This window comes from Aspergillus bombycis, assembly GCF_001792695.1.
Source record: "Aspergillus bombycis strain NRRL26010 chromosome Unknown contig00132, whole genome shotgun sequence".
Lineage (NCBI taxonomy): Eukaryota > Fungi > Ascomycota > Eurotiomycetes > Eurotiales > Aspergillaceae > Aspergillus > Aspergillus bombycis.
The window spans coordinates 58,345-82,623 of NW_019170134.1; the positions used below are offsets into that span (position 1 = coordinate 58,345).

Here is a 24,279-nt window from a genome sequence, read left to right on the forward strand (position 1 = left end):
TCTTCTCCCCTCCCTTCCAATCGGACCCGCTGTCTAACCCCGACCGACACAAGGCGCGCTTGATCTATATTCACGAAGACATCTTTCGTCCTCGCGGTAGCACTCGGATTTTCCACGGCGGACTCAATGCGGCCCTCAGCCCCTCTTCTCATTCGCGACAGGTGATACGCATTCCGTTACGGCTAGATGGAGATCTATGGCGTCCGGATATAACTCAACGTTCTCGGCGACGTCGACCCAGCATCGTGCTGTGGGAGATGGGCGATCATACTCCAGTCTTGATGATGGCTCTGTGGATGGAAGCTGGCCGGGGGTCGCCTCGAGGTCGGGGAGAAATGCTCGATCGGAGTCTGGAGGTAGTGCGACCATCGGCTTTCGGGCAGCGCCGTCGTTGGCCCCCTCGTCTGGGTCTGGGGGCCCAGGTAGCTTCAGTTCTGAGCTAAAAAGCATGAAAACCTCACGGAGCACAACGCCGCGGCCCGATGCTACGTTTAGACGCAGAGGGAGCAGTAACGTCGAACCCGACGACCAATCAAGCACTGAGGAGCGTCAGGCTGCGATCCGAAATAAGATTGCGAAGGAAATGAAGATTAAAACAGGGACGGAGAATATGCTAGAGGCATTGCTGGCCAAGAACCCGAAACAAACAAAGGAGCAGAGGTTAAAGGTGGAATCGGAGTTGAGCTCGTCGAATCGAAAGCTCGCTGAACTCCATCATGAACTGGAGGAGGAACTACTACGTGCGCAGGCGCCGTCCACTCCTCCGCGCAGTCGCTTATCATCTCTGTTCCAGGGTAGCTCCATGCGATCACCCTCTCGCAGCAATGTGGAGTTGGACGAGGGTCAGCCGGAGGATGGAGAGGCGGAAATGGAGTCACCGACATATGTACTTGCAGAGACGTTACAAGCACTGGAGATTGAGGGAATGTCACCAGACTACTACGTTGAGCGTGCAAATAGCCTTGTTGAACTCTTCAAACGACACCCCACCTTGAAATATGACCTAGCGTGGTCTGTCTTCGGTTTGCGCGTCCAGGTCATGCTCCTAAGTGACAACAAGGAAGTGGTGGCAGCTGGTTACAGGTTGACTCGCTATGCCATTGCTGATCGGAAATCCCTCCAGATCATCCGTGCATTACACACAGACGAACTGGTGATCTTGTCGCTTGTCAAAGAGAGCAAAGCAAGTATTGAACGTGAACAAGCCTTGAAATTCGTCAGGGCTTTTCTGGATGTCAAGGATGGTGTGCGTGAAATCTCGCGCGCTGTGGTGCGGACGATTGTCTCCGTTGCTGAGCATTACGAGGATCGCCTCAGAAACATCTCGATTATGACCCTCGCCGAAATTCTAGTTAAAGAACCAGAACTCATTGCTTATGCTGGTGGCTTTGCGACATTGCATGATGCCCTAGCAGAAGGGACATTCGGGGCCTCTGAGTCTCTGATAGCGAGCTTTCTGCATGTACTTGACACCCCACAGAGTAGAAAACACCTGCGAGGAGGGACCGAGCTCGAAGCTGTTCTTGCGCCATTTACCGATTCACTAGCAGATAGCGTTCGCAACGGCCGGTTAAAGTCATCAGCTAAAGCTATATCGGCAATGCTCAAGACATGGCCGGGCTTAGTAGTCCTCGCAAGGAATGGTGGAAAACCTCTACAGTCGCTCTTGGAATCTTTGCACTACCCTGATTCGCAGGCCAGAGATCTGATCATGGAGCTCTTGTTTGATGCCCTAAGAATTAAACCACCGTCATGGTCTTCATCTTTCCTGGCGGGTCGACGGCTCACAACTTACGGCAGAGTCTCAAATCTTCGGTCAGAGACAGACACCAAGCAATACCGCGGGTACTACGACGACAATGAGAGTAAATTTGATCTAACAGCACACTTCTCTACCCTCATCCTCGCGACCTTAGTGGATGCAGGATTGTCCAAGGTACTTTCCCTCTTGACTTTGTTCGTATTAGCTGTATCGTTGCCGGCTTTTGCTAACGGGCATAGGCGCTTTCGGAGCTCATCGAGGATGAAGAGGATTTGTCTCTTAGACGTAAAGCAACCTTGCTCTTGACCGAAGTTTTAAAGCTAGCCCAGCACTCTTTGCCACAAGACATCAGCTCCAAACTCCAGGTCCTTCCGCACTTATTGCCCGCCGCAATCAAGTTTGATGTTGACAACCATGATGTTTCCATGGCCACAATATATCAGATTGAGAGCATAAACAGAACTTTGGCCCGTTCGGTCGGTTTTTCGAATGGGGCTGGGCGATATAGTGTGGATGTTGACATTTCCGCCTCTCTTCTGTCTAGTGACCAAAGCAAAGACAGACTGAGCCCTACAATGGATGAAACCCAATTTCGCAATGCGATTCTGGAAACGCATGTCTTGAACACAGTGAATTACCTGAAGTGGAAATGGGATCTTATCCACCGCATCGTCGAGGGACCCCTGACGAACCCCAAGAGGCTAGATGAGGCGATCAAAGGATCCAAGTTCATGAAGCGACTCATGGGATTTTATCGGCCTTTCAAGTATAGGTTCTCCATGCTTCCAAATACCAAGCCAAACCAACGCTATGTTCGAACAGGTTGCGCGCTGATGCGCACCCTAGTCTCGATTCCCGAGGGAACAAAATATTTGGCCGAGAACAAATTCTTGAGGCAGGTTGCGGAATGCCTTGCTCAAGTAGATCGCATGAGCGGGCTGACGTCCTCATCGCCTCTCTTCTCACGAGAACAGATGGCTAACACATTGAGCGGCGGGTATTTTGCCCTGCTAGGCACGTTAACCGGCGATGCCAACGGGCTTGCTATGATGGAGCGGTGGCACATGCTCAACATGTTTTACCATATTATTGAGCTACGCGATCGAGACGATCTCATACAGACTCTTTTGGGCAATATGGATTACACACAAGACAGCCACCTGAGAGTTATGCTGTCTAAGGCTCTCACGACAGGCTCGAAGGACATTCGTATATTCGCGACCAAGCTGCTCCGGAAATACGCAGTTGGTAACGTTCCACTCTCTCCACAGATGGCCATAGGAAATGCCGACTGGGTTGTTAAGCTTCTTGTCACCCAACTATACGATCCTGACGTGTCTGTATGCCAGATGGCCGTAAAGATTCTTGAAGAAGCATGCAACCATCGAGACTATCTCGAGTTTGTGGTCAAATGCAGGCCATCCTTGGACCACCTGGGTGAGATTGGCGCACCCTTGCTCTTGCGCTTTTTATCCACCTCAGTAGGTTACCACTATTTAGATGGACTCGACTACATCACGCAAGAAATGGACGATTGGTTTCTGGGCCGGAATGATGCGTATGTGGGTCTAGTGGAAGCTGCTCTATCACGGGCCTACGTAGATCAGCCGCGAAGAGGCAGTTTTGTTCCGGAAGATCTTGTCGATCTGCAGGATATCGGGCTGGTCCCACCGCATTTTTACCGAGAGCTGGCCCGAACCGCAGAGGGCTGCAAGCTTCTTGAACAATCGGGTCATTTTAGCGAATTCGCCTGGACCATCCGCGATTTCAGTCTGGACGAGGAAGATACCGAGGTTCTGCTCAAAGTCAAGGGCTGTCTCTGGGCTGTTGGGAACGTTGGCTCCATGGAATTAGGCGCCCCGTTCCTCGAGCCAGATATCGTTGAGCGCATAGTTAAGATCGCTGAAAGTGCTGAGGTTCTAACGATGAGGGGAACCGCATTCTTTGTCCTTGGTTTGATCTCTCGCAGTCGACATGGGCTCAAGGTACTGAGGGATTTTGGCTGGGACTCTGCTTTCGATCAGAAGGGAAATTCTCTTGGACTCTGCCTTCCTACCGATTTCAACAAATTGTTCCTGGTATGTTCTACACCAATACTCAGTCGAAGATACCACAAACAGACACTAACAGTTTCTTTCTTTTCAAGGTGGACTTCCCTTCACATTCTAGGAATCGAGAATCCAAACGCATATCCCAAGACAAGTTCAAGGAAGCTACCACCGATTCAGATCCCACCAACCAAAAGATCTTAAAACTCATTGTCGACATGGGTAACACCGTCCTATCCAAGCGAGCGGCGGCGGATCTTCATAGGTACGTAACCCGTCGTCCCCAAACCATGCCATCTAATACAGAACAATTCCACTAATCACCGCTATCAAACTATAGCATAAAGTCAAAACAGCCCGAACGATTCCACCAGCCACACCTATTTCGCAAAACCCTCAGCATCCTCGAAAGCCACCACTTCCGCCTCCCTGCCCGACGCTTCGCCCTTGACTTGTTCGATAAAAGCGTCATGCGACGAATAGTAATGGAAGACGACTCAGACACCGACTCAGAAGCAGCCTCCTCCCAGGAATCGGGCTAAGCTAAATGAACGCATTGGCTTTTCCAGTTCCCCGACTTCAAATTTACAATATAAAGCCGAAATAACACCACATATCTCATCCATCTACCCCGAAAAACCCTCAAAAGCCATCCTGTAGCGGACGGTACCACCGAGAGGAAATCTGGAACAAGACGCTTGCGCCGTCAGACACTCCCACATTACGGGGCCAAGAGTACCAGACCCAGTATTCTACCTCACACACACAAAAGCGTTCACCTTCATCGACGCTTCGTCCCCCAGTGTCATATGGCGATCGGTAACTCCTCCTCGGCCCCTTCATCTATCTTTCTTCAGAGTTATGTTATACCCAATAGTATCATAGAAACAACAAATCCATATACATACATGCATGCATACCCCTGAGTTTGGATCTTCAACAGCTTATTGCAGCTATTTTAGTGCTATGTTTTGGTACGGCGTTGGATGGGTTTTGGGCTCACGAGCAACGAAAGGATGCTAGCATGTGATATCTTTCTTTTCTTTCACTTTCATGACTTGCTCTCTTCGTACTTGTCTTGCTTTCAGTAGCCTTTCTTAGGTCGTTCAGCGGAGGAAGAAGAATACGGAGGAAAAGGAGCAACTCAGCTAAGGAGACAAATATATGACGAGGACCATTGGTTGTGGCCTTTTGGACTCTAAAAACGGAAGGCTATCTTAGTCTCATTGTATTGTACATACAACATGACTATCTATCCATGTGGAAAACTACTTATCTTTTCCCTATTTTTGTTTCGTTCCTCTTCCATGTAATGCTGTTCACTATGCTTAACTAGTGTAGCTTGCCCACTCACCCGCACACCGATTACATTTGGAAGACCCATCCTAGGGAGCTCAAGCATCCATGGTGTATGACGACAGACGACACTACATGTTGTGATTAGGCATATCATTTCTAGCACCTTGCTACCACTAAAGTCTGACCTATACCAACTATTTAGCAATACTTTCTAATGTATTGGATCAACTGATGTAGTTAAATCTCCATCAAGTATCCCTTCCACAGGTGTTTTTATTAGTGCTGCACCTTCAGTGCAGTGTTCTGATGGTAACTATCCAATCCAGCTTGACCGTGATCATGATCAGTTTCATCTTCCTCGGCCCCGTCAAGAGAAAGGAGCTGGAACCGATTGAGAACCGAAACAGATTTTTTTGAAGGTACCTGTGACTCTTTCTTTAAGCCGTTGGCAACCTTGGTCAGAGGCTCAGCGCACTCATCCGGATAAAATGCAATCCTCATTCCCTTATATGTGAGCCGAGACATCATACAAGAGCGTGCAAACAGCGCGTTATGCACGGAGTTTGTGGAAATGTACGCGTTTCCATTCTTAAATTTGATTGTGATGACGATGAGGTTATGGATATGGTCGAGGTCCTTCCGAATAAGCCATTCCGTGACGTTGGGGTGCACGTTGTATAGGACAAGATTACGTGAAGCTCCGTTGTTGATCTTAGCCCTGACAAAGGGGGGGAGGTAAAACTGGCGGTCATTCCAAGATATCTCCACCTATCATCAATGTTAAACATATTAGTCGTAAAATACCTCGGCGTGGGGCAACGTACACGCTTTCCAGCAATGTAGACCCCGTGACTTTTTGCATGCTGAATAAACTCCTGTGCGTTTGCCTCCTCGACGAACGAAATGCTGGCCATGCGCTCCCGCGTTCGAAGGTGAATATGGAGAAGAGCGCCGCCCTTTAAGGCTTCAACAACATCTCTATGAGTAACACGATCGGGGAGGCCACGAAGTAGAATGGTTCGTTGAGGGGTTGAAGCTATCGACGACCCTGAGTTTCTAGAGGAGTCATCGTAATCATCCCTATCACTATCTTGGGAAGCTAGCAGGACACCCTCTTCATCATCATCATTATCATCATCATCGTAGCTTTCCCAACGCCTGTGATCATTGGATACATTTGGTCTTCTAGATGATGGAGGCTTTTTGCGTTCTAAGAAGCCGCCAGCGCACGTCTTACTGCTACCCCGAGAATCGGACAGCGGTGGCGAACCGTATATCAATATCTAGGTAACCAGGTCAGCAAAATGGTGTCGCTGAAGAGCAGAGATCCTAACATCGAGAGTTTCCTGAGACAGTCCGCCATTCAAAAGCGACTCCTTTAGCTTTTCTGCGGATATTCAGTCAGTAATGAGCGCAATGCAGCATAGGAATCGTGCTATGCAGATATTGGTAGGAAACGTACTGAACTGAGTTGATACTGCAAGCTGATGCAGTGTCAGCTCGCCAAAACCCGGCAGTTACTATCCAGAGATGTGGTATCCTTCTCTCAACACTACTTACCAGATTTTGGTATTCTGTGTTTGAAATGGTCACTAAATCTGAGTTTGCAGGGCTTTTATTTTCCTGAGACGAATGCTGTTTCAGGTTTGTGGTCCCAGGAATAAGTAGATGATCACTACAATCCAAAGTATAGGTTATTGGACTCACAGCTTCTACTCTGTCAAGTTATTAGTAACCGCATGCAATCACTGCATCGAAGTTCACATGAACCCTCTCCGAAAATAACAACAGAGGAAGAAGGTAAGTCCGCTAGTATACGCGGAACTATAGAGGAAAGCTTTAGAAAATACAGAAAAGGCCCCAATACTCACCTCTGTAGCAGAGATTCAAAGTGACGTTTTTCAACAGTAATAAATGAAGAAGACATGGTACCGTTTCTCTGCCTTCGATCTGGTTTTGGTTTAGTACCAAGTGGGCCGAGAACAGTAGAGAGAAAGAAGGCTTACCTGCGAGAGACTAAATAATAGGAACTGACTGAACCGGTCAAACTTAAAATAAGAGAAAAGTGACAGGAACAGTGAGTGAGTGAGTGAGGATTGGGAAGAGAGGCAGAAGAAAACATGCAGCAAGAAGAGCTAAAGTCTCGTGCTTTCCACAAGATATATCACAACGTCACCCCACGTTACTTCTGCAGGTGCGATCAACAAACTAGCTTAACCTCTTACCAGCCCCCTTTCCTGAGCAAGTACCTGATACTATCAGAGAGCGTTTATGGCCTTCTCCACTGGGGAACCGAGCTCGATCACTTTCATCCTATGAGCGACCAACACCGCAGAATGGATGCAGATGATATGCAAGACGGCCAGAAGACAACATGCATGGCCCCTCCTATTATTAAATCCTGGTCATGATGGGCACTCGTGTTAACCCAACGAGGCGAGCCCCAAGGAAGAAGGAAAGAGAGCAAGCCCAGACGCCAGAAATATTACTGGTTAGACGAGTATATCCTCAACTTGAATCCTCTTAACAACGCAGTGTGACGGATGCATAGCCACCTGGGTGGCGTTGGACAAGTCAGAAATTCGAGCCCAATGTCTCTGTGCCAATGCGCGCGGCGCCGGGATCGTCCCGTTCTGATTTATTGGCGATACGCTCTCAACGACGCAAGGCGCTTTGGTTTCTTGTTCCAGTGCTTGGAAATGGTTCTGCTTACCGCTTATCTGACCAACGGTTCGCGCCTTGTTCTTTTATTGTTATTGTTATTGTTATTTTTCATTTTATCTTTTCTTTATTTTATTTTATTTTTTTTTTAAAAAAAAAGAAAGAAGAAAAAAGAAAAAAGTTCTAATGTTGATCTCGAAATTCAGTCTCCGTCTCTTCCTAGCCGTACAGGAAAAGAATGTACGCTATGTTGATCGTCGGCGCCTACTGCAGCCAACGCCTGGATTACATGAACAGGTGTTCAAATCCTCCAGTCGGCCTATATATCCGATAGTACATGAACCGCTTCAAATACTATCCGACTGTCAGTCCCGCAGTTGATGACTGTACATACATCTATCACTGCGGGTTCCATATAATCATGTTTGGATGTACAAAGCAGGCTCCCCATGGGGTGTGGATATATGGGGGTATCCAGCAGCCGGATCATAAACCATCTCTATCTCCGCCAGGATTAAAAGATAGTATATAATCCTAGGGAAGTCGCATTGGTTAAAGACGGTCCTGATGCACAGCCGCCAATCCCTCAATGCAGCCTTGTGGCAGGGGGTTTAAGTGAATCCACGGTTAGTAAAGACGCAGGCCAGGCAGCAATCATCTCAGCACAGCACAGCACACCAGGTTTGCCAAGCTACTTTATTTTGATCCTTGATTGGCAATAAGCAAGTGTTGCTAGTCCAAGATGGTGGGTAGAGCCACCGCAATTGCATGCATGTTTCAACAAATGCTGCAGAGTGTCACCCAACATCTCTGGTAGGTTCTAGGGTTCGTCCCTCGTCCTCACCCTCGCCCTCGCCCTCGCCCGGTGGCTCTGGTGGCATCCTTGGGGGTTCTTGCTGGGCTTGATTATTCCGCCGGTCTTCTATTGTTCCTTGTCGCCTCGACCGCAGGATTTGGACTCCGTTGGCAGCCACCTGTGCTACGAACATAGCAAGAAAGATGCCTATTACAAGGGTCTGCGGAATATAAGTTTCGGAATCCTGAGATTCTGCCAGCTGTTGCGAATTATCAACTGACAAGCCAGCAGAGCCAAAGGTAACAGAGAATGACATGGATAACGGGGTGAAAGATGTCAAAACCCTTGGAGACGAGAACGGTAAGAATGATGCGACCGGACCCATTATGACCGGGACTAGAGCAAAGACGAGGAGAGGGACGGCTAGTCATAAGGTAGAGGTAATGGAGGGCCGGGATCGAGCCGTCCTGGTCAGATAGTGCATGGTGAGTAACACATCATTACCGAAGGTTTTCCGAGTTGAATGATCAGTGGTACATACCATTCACGAGAATCCAGCTTTCTTACCCAACGTGCCGTGATCTTCAGTCTTTCCCTGACACTGGTCGTCGATAAAAGCTTATACTTTTCTTCTTCCCAGACAGGTAATACGCTGGCAAACCACCAGGGAAAATGTGAAGGTTCCGTTGGAATATCACCATACGCTAAAAGCACCCGAGGATGGAGCCAAGGAGCGGCTTGGCGATGTTGCTTCCTTACGAAGTCCAAGCCCAACTGAAACAGCTGCTGTGTTGGCATAGACTCTAGTGGCTGCTCACCTGAAGTATCCGCGGCAGAAAGTGAGGAACCCCCGGCAACTGATGTCTCCAAGGCCTCCCGATTTTCCTCTTCTATTACCGAAATATCATCCACGCGCTGTATCCGGCCGACATAGTACATGTCCAGCACATATGAACTGAGCACCTTGAAACGGTATAGCCCGGTAGCAACCACTAGGCTTCTCCCATCAGGGAGCAGCTCATAACGATCCACAACCAAGGCCGTGCCATACTGCATGAATTGCGACCTTCCAAGTCCTTGCTGGAAACGACCGGCACGGTTATACATGACCATCCCGAATCTGCGCTCCCTGCTTTGCATGACTCTTTGCATCATGAGCCGATAACGTGCCTCAAAGACATGCAGAAAAGTTGGCATCGTCGGGAGAGAAAGTGAGCTGACAAACAAAGGAAGTGTTGCTTCGTCATCGAGTGCAGACGCTTCCTGGGCACTCGTGTCTCTTCGTAAAGCGACCTCTTCAGGGAACAAGGTTTCCATGATACCGGAGATTCTTTTGTTAGCAGGCTCAGACTTCACCGTCGACGCCATATTCAGTTTACGGCGACAGGCAGGGCATAGATCGGAGTGGTCCAGTGCCATTGCAACACATCCACGACAGAAGGTATGGCCACAGGATGTTGTCAAAGGATCCAGTATAAGCGAATAGCAGACCTGGCAGTCCAGCTCATTCCGAACAGCGTCCTTAAGTCTTTCGAAACGTTGATTATCCTGGTTCATAGGCTCGTGCATCTCACACTTGAGATCCGACGCATCATAATCGAAGCGACCGTACTTGACTAGGTCGTACATACCCTCTAGTAATCCTCCCGCAGCATCTGCACTTTTCACCACCGTCCCGGGCTGATCACCTCTCAGCCCTGCCCATGTCATTCTAAAGCCACGTTCGTTCCCCGAAGATGTTTCCGGGCTAGCACTAGAATTGCAAAGTACCGCATCAAAAACATCCACCAGCCTACCCAACAGCACGTCAGCCCCACAGTCACCTAAGCAGTGTTCCCCAGCACAACCATCGCCCGTACCCCAATGGCATGTGAATCCCCTTTTCCGTTCGTCGCTCGCCGGATATGTAATCCCCGTCCGCTCATGAATGGGCGGCAGGCAAGACCGACATAACGTGTTCCCACACGGAAGCCGCAGTGGCGCGCGTAGAGGCCGCGAGCAACAAGAGCATTGAATGAGGCGGATAAGAGCGTGCACCGTAGCCGTCAAACCCGGGCCAGATATATCCGATAAGGGCGAGGCTGGCGACGTTGCTGTCGGGCGGTTTGTGTCATTCTGCAGGGAGGGCGGAGATGTTGCATCCGCGGGACATGATGTGTCTTCTTCCATTTCCCGAGAGCCTTGTGCTTTATCTCAATGTAGACTAAGTACGTGTGGAGGACTGAATACGTATTATTAATGATGAGGTTATTTAACCATGTTAGTTGTTGGTTGGGGAGAAGTGGAGGCAGTCTATTTAGTCTTTAAAAACTACTGGTCATAAATAAGACGGAGTGTCTTCCGACGTCCCGGGATTGATTCCTCTCTGGCTTGCCTAATTTAACCGTTTCTGGCAGATGAGGTCTGGGCATTTGTTCTACACCAGTTTACCCAGCGTGTTAGTAGTAGCAGTGGTGAGAAGCTGAGCCGCCTACTGCTACTACCTACTAACCAAGACAACGTCTGATCATCTCAGTTGAAGTCGTAATCTTGCATTTTCTGGCGGACGTCCTGGTCACGTGACATCAAATGTATTCCAGCTGTCCAGAAACCGTTAAAACAACCACAAAAAAAGAAACCCAAAGACATAACATAGGATAACATCCGGATGGCTCTTTTCTCTGAACAGGAAAAAAATATTGGGTGATATTTGAGATACCTGGCCTATACTAAATCCAGCATCGACAGAGCCAGTAGTATCGCACCATAAAAATTCCACCCCAGCGACAACCAGATCCGAACCACAACCGATTGCCCTGGGAGCACGCTCCAAATCTCCTCCCCAGTACACCTGATAGATACCATTCCGCGTCCTTTTTTGTATTCCCGTCGGTCGTCCGTAAAATGGGTCTTTTTTTGATTCGAGGCCGTTTAACGGTAGGACTTCTGGTACCTGGCGCGGGCACCGCGACCACCGAACTTCTTGGGCTCCGTGCGACGGTTGTCGGCAACGAGGAGTGTGCGGTCGTACTGGACAAGAGCCTGCTTCAGCTGGTTCTTGGAGTGCTCATCGACGTACTTCTGGTAGTAGGCGACGAGGGACTTGGCGATAGCCTGACGGATGGCGTAGACCTGGGAAGTGTGACCACCACCGGAGACGCGGACACGGATGTCAACACCGGCGAACTTGTCGGCACCGACGATGAGGAGAGGCTCGTAGACCTAGATTCTTGTATCAGGTGGGGATTGTTCCGTTGGGTTGTTCATCTTCCTTGGTTTGGCGTACCTTGAAGCGGAGGATCTCAGGCTGGACCAGAGAGAGGGGCTGGCCGTTAACCTTGATGAGACCCTTGCCTTGCTGTAATGATTCTCAGTATTTGTTCCTTTTTCCATAACCGTTTCTTGCAAAATCGAAATAGCAGAGCGCATATGTCGCAGGTTCAAAACATCATTCAATCACTTCATGCTCTCCTCTCTCTTCCCGATGGATATTTCCCCTCCTCTTGAATATATCGTAACGTAATGTTGTTTCTTTCTCCATTCTTCTATTCCACTCGAGCGATAATCTCTCCCCAAGCGACCATACACAGTGCGACAAGATAGACAGAAAGAGAAGAAAAAAAAATTCAGTTGCATACCTTGCAGTGGGCGACAGCGGTAGCTATAAAAATTTAAGTCAGCATTTTATTTCTTCCCGCAAACACCCCTTTCAATATAGGGAAAAAAATCCCATCAGGCACAAATTCTTACCCGTCTTCTTCTTGCCGAAGCATTGCACACTCGGGACGGAAGCCATGGTGATCGAATGGCCCTGATCGGTGTCGGGAAGGGGAGTGTGGTGAAGTTGTCGTCGTCTTCCTGTTATTCGAATCTGCGGTGATGGGGTTCAGAATCCGTGCGGGTGACTTCGCTTAGTGCGACTCCGCTAGGGCTTGCCGCTGGTCACGTGTCACGTGATGCTCCGCCGAGGCGGCTGAAGTTTGGGTCTCCATCGGAGGTCGGGATAGAGACTTGCTCTGCGCGATTGTTGGTTTGATATCTGCGGGGACGGGTTAATTCGGTTTCCTTTTATAGTTCTTGTGTTTGTCTTTCTTGATAGAAAGAACTGTCACCATGTCGCAGACTGTTGGAAAGGTAATTCAATTCCTCTCAATGATCTTTTGACATCCTATTATCAATGTCTTATGTTTCTACCGTACCTATCTGCGATGACATATCGACATTGCAACACATGGATTGAACCCTCCCATCGGACCGGAACCTACTCAATGCTAATACATTGGACTAATATAGACCCGTCTCGCCTACTCTCGGGCCTGGCACCATGTCGACGTCGGCACCGACCCGCGCAGTCTCGGCCGGCTTGCTTCCTCCATCGCCCTCTTTCTGATGGGCAAGCACAAGCCTATCTATGACCCCTCTACCGACTGCGGTGACTATGTCGTTGCTGTGGGCTGTCACGACTTGAAGACCACCGGCAAGAAGCGCTTCCAGAAGAAGTACTACACGCACACGACTCGCCCCGGTAGCCTGCGGAGCATGACGATGGACAAGATGTTCGAGAAATGGGGCGGCGGTGAGGTCCTACGACGGGCTGTTAAGGGCATGCTGCCCAAGAACCGGCTGCGGGAGAAGCGGTTAGCTAGACTGAAGAGTACGTCTATGTTTTTCCCCCCTTTATATGATCAATTGTTTTACGGGGAATGGGGTTTGGTCAACGGTGATTGGGTGCTTCGATAATTAGAAGTTGATTGCTAACGACGGACACGATATAGCTTTCGAGGGCCTGGCTCATCCGTACGAGGAGAACATTGTCAAGTTGGGGAATGAGTCGGTGATTGCCAACTTGCCGGAGGTGAAGGAAGCGTTTAAGGAGGCCAAGACCCAGGCATAGTTTTTTTTTTTTTTTCTTGGGTCATTTCTCCATGGTCTATTGTATTTCTTCGTCTGTAATTTTATGTCTCTTCCTGTTTATCTGCTAGCGCATGGGTGGGAGTTCTTTTGATCTGTTCTGATTATAATGTTTGGGCTTTTCGTTCCCGCTCCCGGAAGATTGCTACTTGCATCTACACATATACGGTGCATTTGTACTATACGAGCCAAATTGGAGGTAAAATAAAAAAAAAAATTGAATAAATGCTATACCCTATCCCAGACTATATACAGTTTGCCTTGGAAACTCCGGAACGTGAGAATCATGTGGTTTACAATTTAGACTTCAGAGAGGACCGTCCGACGGTGCACTTGATCAGACCGTTGGGGTCCGACTGCGGAGCGAAGACTTCGGCGTTCTTGCCGGTGTTCTGGAGACCCTTGTGCCAGCTCAGGTCTAAAGATTATTTCGTTAGTGACAATGTCAAAGCAGGGTACAACGGGAATGTACAGAAACCTACCAATTTCGAAATAGTGCTTGTTAGGCAACGAGTACTCGACAGTCTCGACCAACTGCTGGCGCGCCAGGATCTGCTCTGCCATCTTGTACATGGTGTTCTGCACGCTAGCACTGTTATCCTCGGCAAAGGTCTTGAGGGTGACTTCGCGAGCAGTGGCCCAGGTGGCATCGAACTTAGGTACGTGCGAGCGGACCTCATTGAGTCCACTGAAATTCTTCCACTGCCAAGAGGCATCCACGTCGGTGCTCAGAATGCGGTCCCAGGTCTCCTTGAGCGTGGTGTACTCGTCACGCAGGAAGCCCCAGAACTGCGAGTTGGTGCTCTTCAGCACGGTCAGGCCGGACAGAGACGACTTGATTTCGATTCCCTTGCCCTCAACCACATCAACCTGCACATTCCGCTTCTCCTCGCTGTCGCGGATGAATGAGTGTGGGTGCGGCTTGCCGTCAATGTCCATCCGAGACCAGCGGTGGCAAATGATGTTGACGTGAGCGGCATGGATGTGCTTATACTTCTCAATGAAGTGTGTGCCCAGGATGGAGCCGAACAGCTCGGGAGGGTTAACGGGGTTCTGCTTGGCGGTAATGTAGATGGTGTTCTTAATGGAGTCGGTTGCGACAATGACGCTGTTGTCGGCCCTGGTGTAGCTGTGATCCTCGGTGGTGAGCCAAACTTTCAAGGGATCGGTATAGACCGGAGGAGTCTTACGAGGTCTCAATCTCTCCCTCCAGAAGCACACAGACGGTCATCTCGTACACCGTCTGGACACCGGTCTTCTCGTCCTTGTGGACCTTGTAGACGCGGACATTGTCCTTGCCGTAGCGGGCTGCTGTTACTGCGGACATTGTGATGTATAGAGAGCTAGAGGGTATGGCAGAAGGTTGGAGATGAACAAGAGGGCACCGGAAGGAATGAAATGGGCAGTGAGGTTTTGGGACAAGACAAAGAGAATGCCACCGGACAATTGTCGCCAGCTTTTAAATCCTTTGGATCCCGTTTAAATCCCGAGAGAAGGAACAGAGCGACGGAATGGTCTGATGGGCATCGTCGGCCACCTCCGAAACCCGCGCTTCGCAACGGCCGCAACCCTCCTTATCTTATCGCGGCGCATCTTATCGATAACATTCTTTTATACTTTGCTGCTACAAAACCATTGAGTCGCCCAGCGCTTCTACAAGGAGATCGGCGTTTGTTCTCTTAATCCCGAAAATGCAGCCGTGGATGGTCTGCTCGGCATCAATCAAAGGCGCACCAGCAACAGGATGATGCCGCAATGGGCTGTCTTTCATACAAGCCTCGTATCCGCAATGGAGTAACAAGAAACATCCCCCTGCCTACGGCCGAAGGGGCTAGTGGAATGTTTGCGCTACCATGAATCTGGGGACCCTTCTTTCCTTCGGTGGGATGCGAAATGGGAGTGTTTTCTGCGATCCCACTGTTGTGTCGGGGTCCAGAAGAGGATTAGAACTTGGAACACGCTGCGGAGAAGAGAAAAGGGAAAAGGAAAAGGAAAAAAAAAAAAAAAAACAACAGCGACGCAGCCTCTTCTCTTTCTCCACCCCCGAGATCGTTGGAACGTCACTCCCGAACATCCACCAGGTACACCTTCGGCGCCCACAAAATGACATCTCTGATCCCCGGAGGTGTAAACGCCCTCCATGGCTCTTACGATATCGCTCATCGACGGTGTTTATTGTCGCAACAGTATGGACCTCATTGTTCACGGTGAGTGGCTGCGCCCTTGAATTGCGCAGAAAGCATAGCTAACGACATGCAAGGACTACTATCTATATGCCATGGTGAGCGAGGATTTCGACCGAATTGCGCGTATTTTCGCAATGCACCTACTCACAGGAGCTGCAGATTGTCCCCGTCATGCCAACAGCCCTGGTTGATCGCGCCGGCGTCCCATACCAAGACCGTTCGTGCATCTCCTTAATCTCACATCTCTACAATCCCCTCGTTGACTTCTCCAACAGGCGAGTACTGGGTTAGCGTTCTACTCATGTGTGAAGCGGCCGTCGCATGCATTTGCTGCCCGATTTTCGGTTACATCGTTGACGTCTCGCCCACCCGCCAATTGCCTTACCTGCTCGGGCTCATCCTCCTCGGCGCATCCATGATCATCCTTTCAATTGCGCGTACAGTTGGCTTCTTCATCGTCGCCAGATTGCTGCAAGGCGGCGCGACGGCCATGGTCGCCGTCGCAGGTCTCGCACTTTTGACAGACTCCGTTTCGTTCGATAATCTCGGCCAGGTGATCGGCTACCTAGGTTCCTCTGTTGCGCTGGGGTTCCTGCTTGGTCCGTTGATAGGCGGGGTCCTCTACGAGAAATCGGGATACCAAGCGGTGTTCGCGATGGCGTTTGTGATTGTCGGCGTGGACTTGCTCCTGCGGGTCGCGGTTATCGAGAAAAAGGTTGCCTGTCAGTGGCTCCCTGAGGACTCGGAGACGAGCCAGTCAAACCCCCACGCCAGGGGATATAACACCTTCGGCGACGCATCAGAACCATCGGATTCCGAGTCACCCAAGTCGAAGAAACCAGCCCTGTTCCTCATTATCCGCCAGCCACGGGTCATGATTTCGTCATGGGCTCTCCTCGTCCATGGGCTCTTATATTCCGCTTTCGATGCAGTACGTTATGCTTCTTTCTCAGGTCCAAGCGCCTCCAACAGATACTAACATAGTCTCCGCACCACAGACAATCCCCGTATTCGTCGAAACCCGATTCCACTGGGGACCACTAGGTGCAGGACTAACATTCCTCCCCTCAGCCGTCACCGCGCTCTTCGAGCCCTACTTCGGTAAGACCCAATCCAAGAAATCGAAGAAGCCATCGACCTTTTCTAACCGCCCCCCCAAGGCTACCTCTCAGACCGCTACGGTGCCCGCAAGGTAACACTAATCGGCTTCCTCTTCCTCTCCATTCCCCTCGTCTGCCTCCGTTTCGTCGAATCCAACACAACCCCCCACATTGTCCTCCTCATCACCCTCCTCACCTGCATCGGCCTCCTTATGAACCTGTGCGTGCCCGCCCTCTACGTAGAAACCCAGCAAGTCCTCGAGGACATGGAGCGCGAGCGACCAGGCATCTTCGGCAAGAAAGGAGCCGTGGCGCAGGCGTTCGGCGTGCAAACTATGGCACAGTTTCTGGGACTCTTTGTGGGCCCGCTGTGGGGTGGATTTGTTGAGTACCGGTTCGGGTGGAAGAATATGTCCTGGACGTTAGCCTTGTTGGCCGGCTTGACTGCCGTTCCGATGTTGTGGCTCAGTGATGGGGGTGAGAAGGTGAGGGGAGATGAGGAGGAGAGGGAGAGGTTGGTAAATGGGGAGGGTGCGTAGGGTTTCTCATTTTATTGATTTTGGGGTATGGATACTCTGTAACATATGCATGGTATGTACTTGGGTATGTTGGTTCTGGGTGTAGAATAACCTAAATACTAGATAAAAATTTTGGTACACTACAGAGTCAAGTATGGATAGGACCACCTTCAAGACTTGAAAGAAGAAGTGACTCTGCACGATTCCATGTTTAATGATCTATCCAGCACAGGTTGAACACACAATCAACACATCAGCAACATATACAGTAAGTACCCTTCTTTAATATCAACACGGTAAACCTCCAAATGTATGTAACCCTAGAAAGACGCGTCCGCGGAATGAATCCTCTACACAAACCGAGAGTGAATCTTCTACCAATGCAGTCCGTATATACAAAATAGTATTAACATACATACCTCTGTGTGATCCAAGCCCAATGCCAATTGCAACAACCTTCAATCCAAACCCAACTACACAGCCACCACCATGAAACCAATCCTCCGCCATACCAAAACCATACTCCCATACTTACCCATCCCAAGAATAAGAATAAACAATCCATACAATCACCCATCCTACGTCACATACAACCAATCACCTCCCCGAACCTCGCCGATTAGGGAGGGGGGGGGAACTGAAGTTGACGGGCAAGGAGCGCTCCTGGCCACGGAGAGTAGTATTCCATGCGGAATCCGGTGAGGTCGAGGGACAGTTGGGGTGGTTACGGGGTGTGAGGAGGGTGATTTAGCTGAGTTTATCAGGCCTGGTGTGGTACTTGTGTCGAGGTCGTATTCGTGGACGATGGGTTGAGGGGTCCCGGAGCAGCTGTTGAGATGTCTCATCGTCTTCGCCCTGGGAGGATGGTTCAGGTCAATCCGTTGCCGCTTGTAAGTGTTGGTATATGTGTTTTATTGTTTTGCCAGGTTGTACCTGACGTCGTGATTGTTGAACAGTGCTACCATCGCCTGTTCTGGGTTCATATCTGGGATTGGCAGGGCTGACCTCTCGGTAGGAGGTATAGATCGAATTATTGGGTAAAAGGAGCTTAAGAGCGTAATATAAGAAGTACCAATCCCCTCCTTAGAGTAGGAAAGAGGCCAGTAAATCCACATTCTAATACTCGACATTTTATCGTATAAAAACACTGGTTCATCCTCAACCGGACATCGCACGAGGTTGAAGGCCAAATCCCAAGACTTCATGTACACGTTAGTCCAAAGTATATCAGAATATAGTTCAACCCGAGAAAGACAAAGGGAAAAAAAGGTAAAGATGCCCGGGTAAGACATTTTCAGTTTCCAGCCCATCCGAAACCCAAACGCCGTTCATGCGCAAACCGAACGCCAAGCGAACATTTTGATACCGTAGACGTCGTTCCAAAGTTTGTATACGAATAAAAAAAAAAAAAGAAAGGCTAAAGAAGAGAGATCAATCACAAGCTCAACTGGTCGATGCTTCCCACTCGACCGCTCCCGCCTAATCGGCCACCGCCCTTCGTTACCATCCCTAATCGATAGAAACGCTCCTCTCCGCCGGGCGTCCTCCCGCCAATGTACCATTTCTCCGGTCCGAGAGCGTCTCGGAACCCGCCCGATCCGTTGGAGCTGTCGCTCCCGCGTCGTTGGCGGTCCGGCCCATTGGCAATCGGAATAGGGTTAGACGAAGCCGGGGTTGGCGGGGACGAGGGAGCTGGAGGAGTGGCGGAGGATGAGGGCACCGGGGAGTCCCCGGCGGGAGATGATTGATTCAGTGGGGATCGGGTATGTGAGTGGGGTCGGGAGTGGGAAGCGGCGGCGGAAGATGAGTGGTGATGATGATAATGAGTCGTCGAGGCGGCCTCGGCGGAGGCCCCTGAGTTGCTTGCCTTGGTTGCTATCGCGCGGGCACTCTGTGATATCTGAGTCGGCGAGAGAGACGAGGAGGTGCCTGTGGCCGACTGAGAACCAGCGGCCGAAGCCTTATACGTGGACTGGGCGCGGAACGCCGCCAAAAAGTTGGCCAGGAATGGACGGTTGGTGGACATCGTGACGAAGACCAGGTCTTACGGAGCAGGTCGTTATAGCATGAATCAGAGGCTGGGCAATGGTGTCGCAGTCAGATTGACCACGAACGTCGAGTGCAGTTGTATTTGTATTTTTAGCCAAGAAGGGTTCCCCGCGGCAGCGACAGGGCCCTCGAGATATAGATAGGATGTGAGTGGAGGTCGGCACAAGGGAAAGCGTTGGCGGCAACCATCCGAATACCGGCGAAGGGTCACTAAGTAACGGTCAAGATCTCAACCGAGACGAACATTAACACTAAAGTACCCCTGGGACACATGCACGGTGGATAGTAGCTCGATGACGATCGGCGAGTCTGCGGCGAGGGATTTGAAAAGGAGGAGGACGAAAGAAAATAGGATGCCAAAGTTTGAGGCACGCATTCAATCCAATCGATTTCTCCGAGGCATCCCGTGGTCGGGGAGCCAATCAGTGGAGGCGCATATAAAGAAACTCAAGAGTGACGTCTTCCGCTTCTCTTGTTTTCCGGTTTTTGGCTTTTCTTCTGCTGCGCTGCTGTACGGCATAAGTTCGTAATTAGTTGACTACTAGTAGTAAAGTAGTTGACTCCTCTCCGACCGTCGTAATCATTAGTCACTGGAATCAGCACAACCCTCCCTCTTCGTACGAATCGGATACCCCAAATCCACTGTTCCGCGGAGGGGAAGTTCATCAGAAGAAACGTGGGGTTGACTTTGGTGGGCATCTGACAATGCATACTACTAGTAACGCCGTAGTCTGGAACTGCTAGTGTTATCCATAGGGAATTCTCGGGTTCCACTGCCATCCGGGCAAATGGGTCTTGAAGTCAAGTCACTGGACCAGGAAGCGCATCCTTTATCGAGCCTGCATCACGGGATCCAGCGACGACCTCAACTTATGGAGTACGATGTAGTAGTTAGTACCCGGGTGGCATGATGGTTCATGCTCCCGATATGCTTACTATCATTATCATTATCATTATCATTACGATTATGCCTATTAATTATACGTGTCTCCTCACGACGATGTGATCTATCCTACTCAAGACGCCTCGACCATTGGAACATATTTGATTTGATCTGTATTTTTATTCTTTTTTAATTCCCTCATTATCCCTTTTGGCTTCGAGAATCTAATCCGATCGGAGTCTATATTCTAATTTTGGATTCCCTTGGCGCTTTTTCTGTAATTCCACCCAAATGTTTTCTCCATCCAGCCTGGCCGACGGAGACGAGCTGCCTCGCTCCCAACCCAGGACCTGCCATAAACCCCCGCCAGAGAAAAGGAAATGAGACACAATGCAACCAAATAGACACAAGCAAGACAACCGACGTATAACACATCATGGGGGGCTGACCAGGGGCATGCCCCAACGCCCGTCGACAAAAGCTCACCGGCCAGGCTCTCCAACGCTGTAGGAGGCGTAGGAGCCTTTGCCAACGTCCGCGGGGGCAACCCAGCCGTGACACGTATGAAGAAACAGATGGCTACCTTTTTTCACACAATTCGAGCAGAGATGGAGGACAGAAAACACAGAGACGACAACACCATAACACAGTAAAAAGACAGAAAAAAGAAAAATTCAACGTAGATGAACAGAAACAACTCAGTCCAGCTCAAGTTCATATGTCCGAGCTGAACACCTCGAATGTACTTACATGGTTGGTCAGGGAAACGACATGCGAATCGAATCAGAATGGTTGAGAGGTCTATGCAGAACAAACCCGAACGCTGCTGAATTCGGCCAGCGTGCCCGGGGGTCGACCAGTAATGAAACAGAACACAAGGCGAATCGCAATGAACAGTCGACAGAGGCCATCCCACACGAAATCTTTTGGGGCACATTGCAAGGAAATGATGCAAATCTGAACAGGAACACAAACGCAAGAAACACATGCCCAGGTCTATTTGTCGGACGCCGGATAAAAGCCACACACCATCCCATCTGCCCACTCATAATGGATGGAAAGAAACAAAACTGAACCAGGACCACCACAAGATTGCACTCGCCGTATAAAAATGCTGACACAATTTTGAAACCCAACAACCAGACACAGGTGAGCGTATTTCGTAAAGATAAGATAAAAATTGTTATGCAAGTCGAAGGCGATCAGGTGAGCAACGCTGGACGTTTGGGACAAAAGCCCACACACTTCAGATAGTACTTAATTCTCGGTCGCGGCGATATTGCAGTCAAAGCGCACCTGCACAGCCGATGCCGAAATGGTGAAACGGCGCAGATTTCATATAGTGACTCGTAGATCCCTATTAGAATAATCGAGGCGCGTGTGTTCAGCAAGCCAGACTCATTGAAATAGTTCAGAAGCCTAGTAGTTTTCCGACCAAAGAAAAAGTTTGACTATACAAAGCTCCATCTTGATTTGCACGAACAATGTCCAAAATCAACAACGCAGTCGACCGTTACGCATTCGTTTCATTTCGCCACTATTGCCTCGCGGGCTGAACGGTACCTAGGGTCGTTGTGAGCCAAAGACGTCCTGATCGACCCGGAAGATCATATGTAGGATTCCTGCGACTTACCATCACCGGCCAAAGTGGTCGAAGCCAAGTAAAGACCATTCATGCCACCTTCCTGGGGACCACCGGTCGTGGTAGGATAGAATTTCCGTTCGGTATCGACGTGAGCATGGATCGCTCCTGGCCAGACGCCATGGATTGGGGGAAAACGGGGTTGATGTAACCATCATTCGCTCCGGGCTGAAACATCGAAGTCCAGTCAATTTCGCCAGTGTGATTGGGAGTGGGCCCAGGCATTACTGGGCGCTTAGGGTCTTGGACCACCGGGGGTTTTACCTGTTCATAGGAAGGACGGTCAACACTCAGCTGCTGAGATACATCAGTGCCAGGTTGCGCGAGATACGGGTTCTGCTTGGGAGCCGCCAGCCAGGGGCCTCTCTGATGCGGCTGACCAGCGGGGAACGCGTCGTCCGGTTGACCACGGTTCATCCCATTGACCGGCGACATCGAAAAGCCCAGAGGCTGCTGATCCGTGAACCCAGGTCGGCCTGAAGCCAGCCCGTTACCGTTCACGGCCCCCTCGCCGTAAGCCGTACCCGGAAGGGCAGTGGCAGGAGGGACGGTACTACTGACTTCATCCTGAACCGGTTTAGCAGGATTCGCAGCTTGAGACCTCTTCAAATGTGCCTGGGGATGCGACAAGTGGGTCGCTCCCGTCGGGTTACCACGTCGTAACGAACACTTCTGGAAGTGGCGCTTCAGAATATCACTACGGGAGAAAGTGTCCTTGCACAGAACACACATGTATGGGCGGTCACCGGTATCTGCGCGAAAAAGCAAAGTTTGTCAGCGAAATTAAGAACTTTCGGCGCACTTCAAGTCAACTCCAAGATAGGGACTAGGGAAACTCACGTCTGAGCAAATGGCGCTTCAGATGTTTGGCGTGGAGATAGGTCTTGTTGCAGTGCGGGCAAGGGAATTTTCCATCGGCATCCTTGGCCGGAATTGTGGTGTTCTTCGCTGTACCATTGACACCGTTGGTGACTGGCGTGGCGCGTCCCGGAACGCTCGGGAGGATTCCGCGTCGGCCTTGAGAGCCAACCACCTGGGTACGAGGGGGCTCCTTTGCACCGTAGGGCGAGGCACCGTTTGCGCCCGCAACGGGATCCGGGTTCATCCAGGGAGAGCCCTTGCCATCTGAGTAGCTGAAAGCACCGGAAGGCATGCCAGAAAAGTCTGGCCGCCGGTCCCGCGGGGGTGCCGGCGCGATCGGCTGCGGATATGTCTGCGCGCTAGAGGCCGGAGGCAGCACGCTGTGGGGTGGAGGATATTGCGAAGGCTGAGGCTGCGCCTGTGGATTGGGGTGGGAGAGGAACGAAGATGGAGGCAGGCTACCCACGGTGGTGTGAGGCATGATAGGAGCGGTCGACGACGCGTAAACATCGTGAGTAGACGTGGGAAACCTCGACAGATCCGGCCTGTACGGCGGCTGGCCCATGTAGGAATGAGGGGCAGGAGATTGACTGTGATGAGGCTGCAGCGGGGGGAGAGTATGAGGCTGGGACACGGGGTACTGAGGCTGCATGGTGTACTGAGGCATTGGCATACTCATCGTAGTCGGGAGAGGCGTGGAGCCTTGGGGTAAGCTGGTGGATGGGGGCCGCGACGGATGAGATCTGGGATCATCATGAAGCGGAGAGGATATCAGATGGAGGGGAAGAAAGGGTTTGGACTGGAGGTAGAGTTCACGGTATCCCGATCATCGATTGTAGAACGAGAAAAACCTTTTCGCCGGCTGGTCTTCTGACGAACAGGCAAGCGTGATACGTGTGCTCTCGACTGCCAATTCCCACTGCAAACGAGAAACGGATCACTTTCTGCAGAGTTTTCCTCCTGTAGTTCTCTTGTCTATCCTCGTTGGTACTTTTTCTTTTGCTTTTCCTCTTCCGACGGAATGAATCCTCCCACTTAACGCGGTGATAGGACGGGAATATGGAGACGTCGGGAGGGTAAATTCGATCGGACAATCAATTCCTCAACCAGCAAACGCTCAAGAATCCTTGCAGTCGATGATGGGGGCGTACAGGAACAAGTGCGACTCCACTGCAGAAAAGAAGTCAGGATGAGGTCGAGATGCTTAATCGTGAATTCCCCACGGTCACCCACCAGGAAAATCGAGTTGTGTGGGAACTTCTTTTTATCCGCACGTTGTCAACAGTCAATGGTTCTGATCCACCAGCGAGGCGGCGTGTATGTGGGTCTAACAACAACCAGCAGTGCTTAGAAGAAAAAAAAAAAGCAGCTAGTGCTTCGCGTCAACAATGCGCGAAAGGGACCAGGATTTTCAGAAAGATACAAAATTTTAAAATCAAATGAAAACTGTCAGGAACAGTGCAGTTACAGGTGCGGAGTCCACAACAAGTATGAAAAGGAAGAAGAAAGGGGGGCGAAGGGGGAAAAAGAAAAAAGAACTGATAGAATAATAATAATAATAAAAAAAATTGAAAAAAAAAAAAA

At 50.3% G+C, this 24,279-nt stretch overlaps 9 protein-coding genes across 9 annotated transcripts; 3 read left to right on the top strand and 6 right to left on the bottom strand.

The window, feature by feature from the left end:
* Positions 1-196: 196 nt before the first annotated feature.
* Positions 197-4,352, top strand: ABOM_010908 (putative cytosolic regulator Pianissimo; the record flags this gene model as incomplete). Its single annotated transcript, XM_022538036.1, has 4 exons — positions 197-1,936; positions 2,002-3,840; positions 3,909-4,075; positions 4,151-4,352. The coding sequence occupies 4 exons, from the start codon at positions 197-199 to the stop codon at positions 4,350-4,352; spliced, it is 3,948 nt and encodes a 1,315-aa protein (XP_022384459.1).
* Positions 4,353-5,385: 1,033 nt separating this feature from the next.
* On the bottom strand, positions 5,386-7,036 carry ABOM_010909 (RNA-binding protein; the record flags this gene model as incomplete). The annotated part of the gene is made up of 5 exons (XM_022538037.1): positions 5,386-5,877; positions 5,934-6,392; positions 6,444-6,496; positions 6,568-6,593; positions 6,981-7,036. The coding sequence occupies 5 exons, from the start codon at positions 7,034-7,036 to the stop codon at positions 5,386-5,388; spliced, it is 1,086 nt and encodes a 361-aa protein (XP_022384458.1).
* Positions 7,037-8,567: 1,531 nt separating this feature from the next.
* On the bottom strand, positions 8,568-10,276 carry ABOM_010910 (putative ATP-dependent protease (CrgA); the record flags this gene model as incomplete). The annotated part of the gene is made up of 3 exons (XM_022538038.1): positions 8,568-8,825; positions 8,881-9,033; positions 9,134-10,276. The coding sequence occupies 3 exons, from the start codon at positions 10,274-10,276 to the stop codon at positions 8,568-8,570; spliced, it is 1,554 nt and encodes a 517-aa protein (XP_022384471.1).
* A 1,200-nt stretch (positions 10,277-11,476) lies between these two features.
* On the bottom strand, positions 11,477-12,341 carry ABOM_010911 (40S ribosomal protein uS9; the record flags this gene model as incomplete). The annotated part of the gene is made up of 4 exons (XM_022538039.1): positions 11,477-11,767; positions 11,832-11,903; positions 12,184-12,206; positions 12,296-12,341. The coding sequence occupies 4 exons, from the start codon at positions 12,339-12,341 to the stop codon at positions 11,477-11,479; spliced, it is 432 nt and encodes a 143-aa protein (XP_022384472.1).
* A 317-nt stretch (positions 12,342-12,658) lies between these two features.
* On the top strand, positions 12,659-13,439 carry ABOM_010912 (mitochondrial 54S ribosomal protein uL13m; the record flags this gene model as incomplete). The annotated part of the gene is made up of 3 exons (XM_022538040.1): positions 12,659-12,679; positions 12,839-13,199; positions 13,321-13,439. The coding sequence occupies 3 exons, from the start codon at positions 12,659-12,661 to the stop codon at positions 13,437-13,439; spliced, it is 501 nt and encodes a 166-aa protein (XP_022384473.1).
* A 310-nt stretch (positions 13,440-13,749) lies between these two features.
* Positions 13,750-14,783, bottom strand: ABOM_010913 (urate oxidase; the record flags this gene model as incomplete). The annotated part of the gene is made up of 3 exons (XM_022538041.1): positions 13,750-13,874; positions 13,939-14,585; positions 14,647-14,783. The coding sequence occupies 3 exons, from the start codon at positions 14,781-14,783 to the stop codon at positions 13,750-13,752; spliced, it is 909 nt and encodes a 302-aa protein (XP_022384474.1).
* Positions 14,784-15,596: 813 nt separating this feature from the next.
* On the top strand, positions 15,597-17,281 carry ABOM_010914 (MFS transporter; the record flags this gene model as incomplete). Its single annotated transcript, XM_022538042.1, has 5 exons — positions 15,597-15,663; positions 15,743-15,859; positions 15,918-16,573; positions 16,641-16,743; positions 16,803-17,281. 5 exons carry the CDS (start codon positions 15,597-15,599, stop codon positions 17,279-17,281), a joined length of 1,422 nt encoding a protein of 473 aa, XP_022384468.1.
* A 1,414-nt stretch (positions 17,282-18,695) lies between these two features.
* ABOM_010915 (uncharacterized protein) lies at positions 18,696-19,286 on the bottom strand (the record flags this gene model as incomplete). The annotated part of the gene is made up of 1 exon (XM_022538043.1): positions 18,696-19,286. One exon carries the CDS (start codon positions 19,284-19,286, stop codon positions 18,696-18,698), a length of 591 nt encoding a protein of 196 aa, XP_022384469.1.
* A 2,578-nt stretch (positions 19,287-21,864) lies between these two features.
* ABOM_010916 (C2H2-type zinc finger protein) lies at positions 21,865-23,347 on the bottom strand (the record flags this gene model as incomplete). The annotated part of the gene is made up of 2 exons (XM_022538044.1): positions 21,865-22,586; positions 22,675-23,347. The coding sequence occupies 2 exons, from the start codon at positions 23,345-23,347 to the stop codon at positions 21,865-21,867; spliced, it is 1,395 nt and encodes a 464-aa protein (XP_022384470.1).
* Positions 23,348-24,279: the final 932 nt, after the last annotated feature.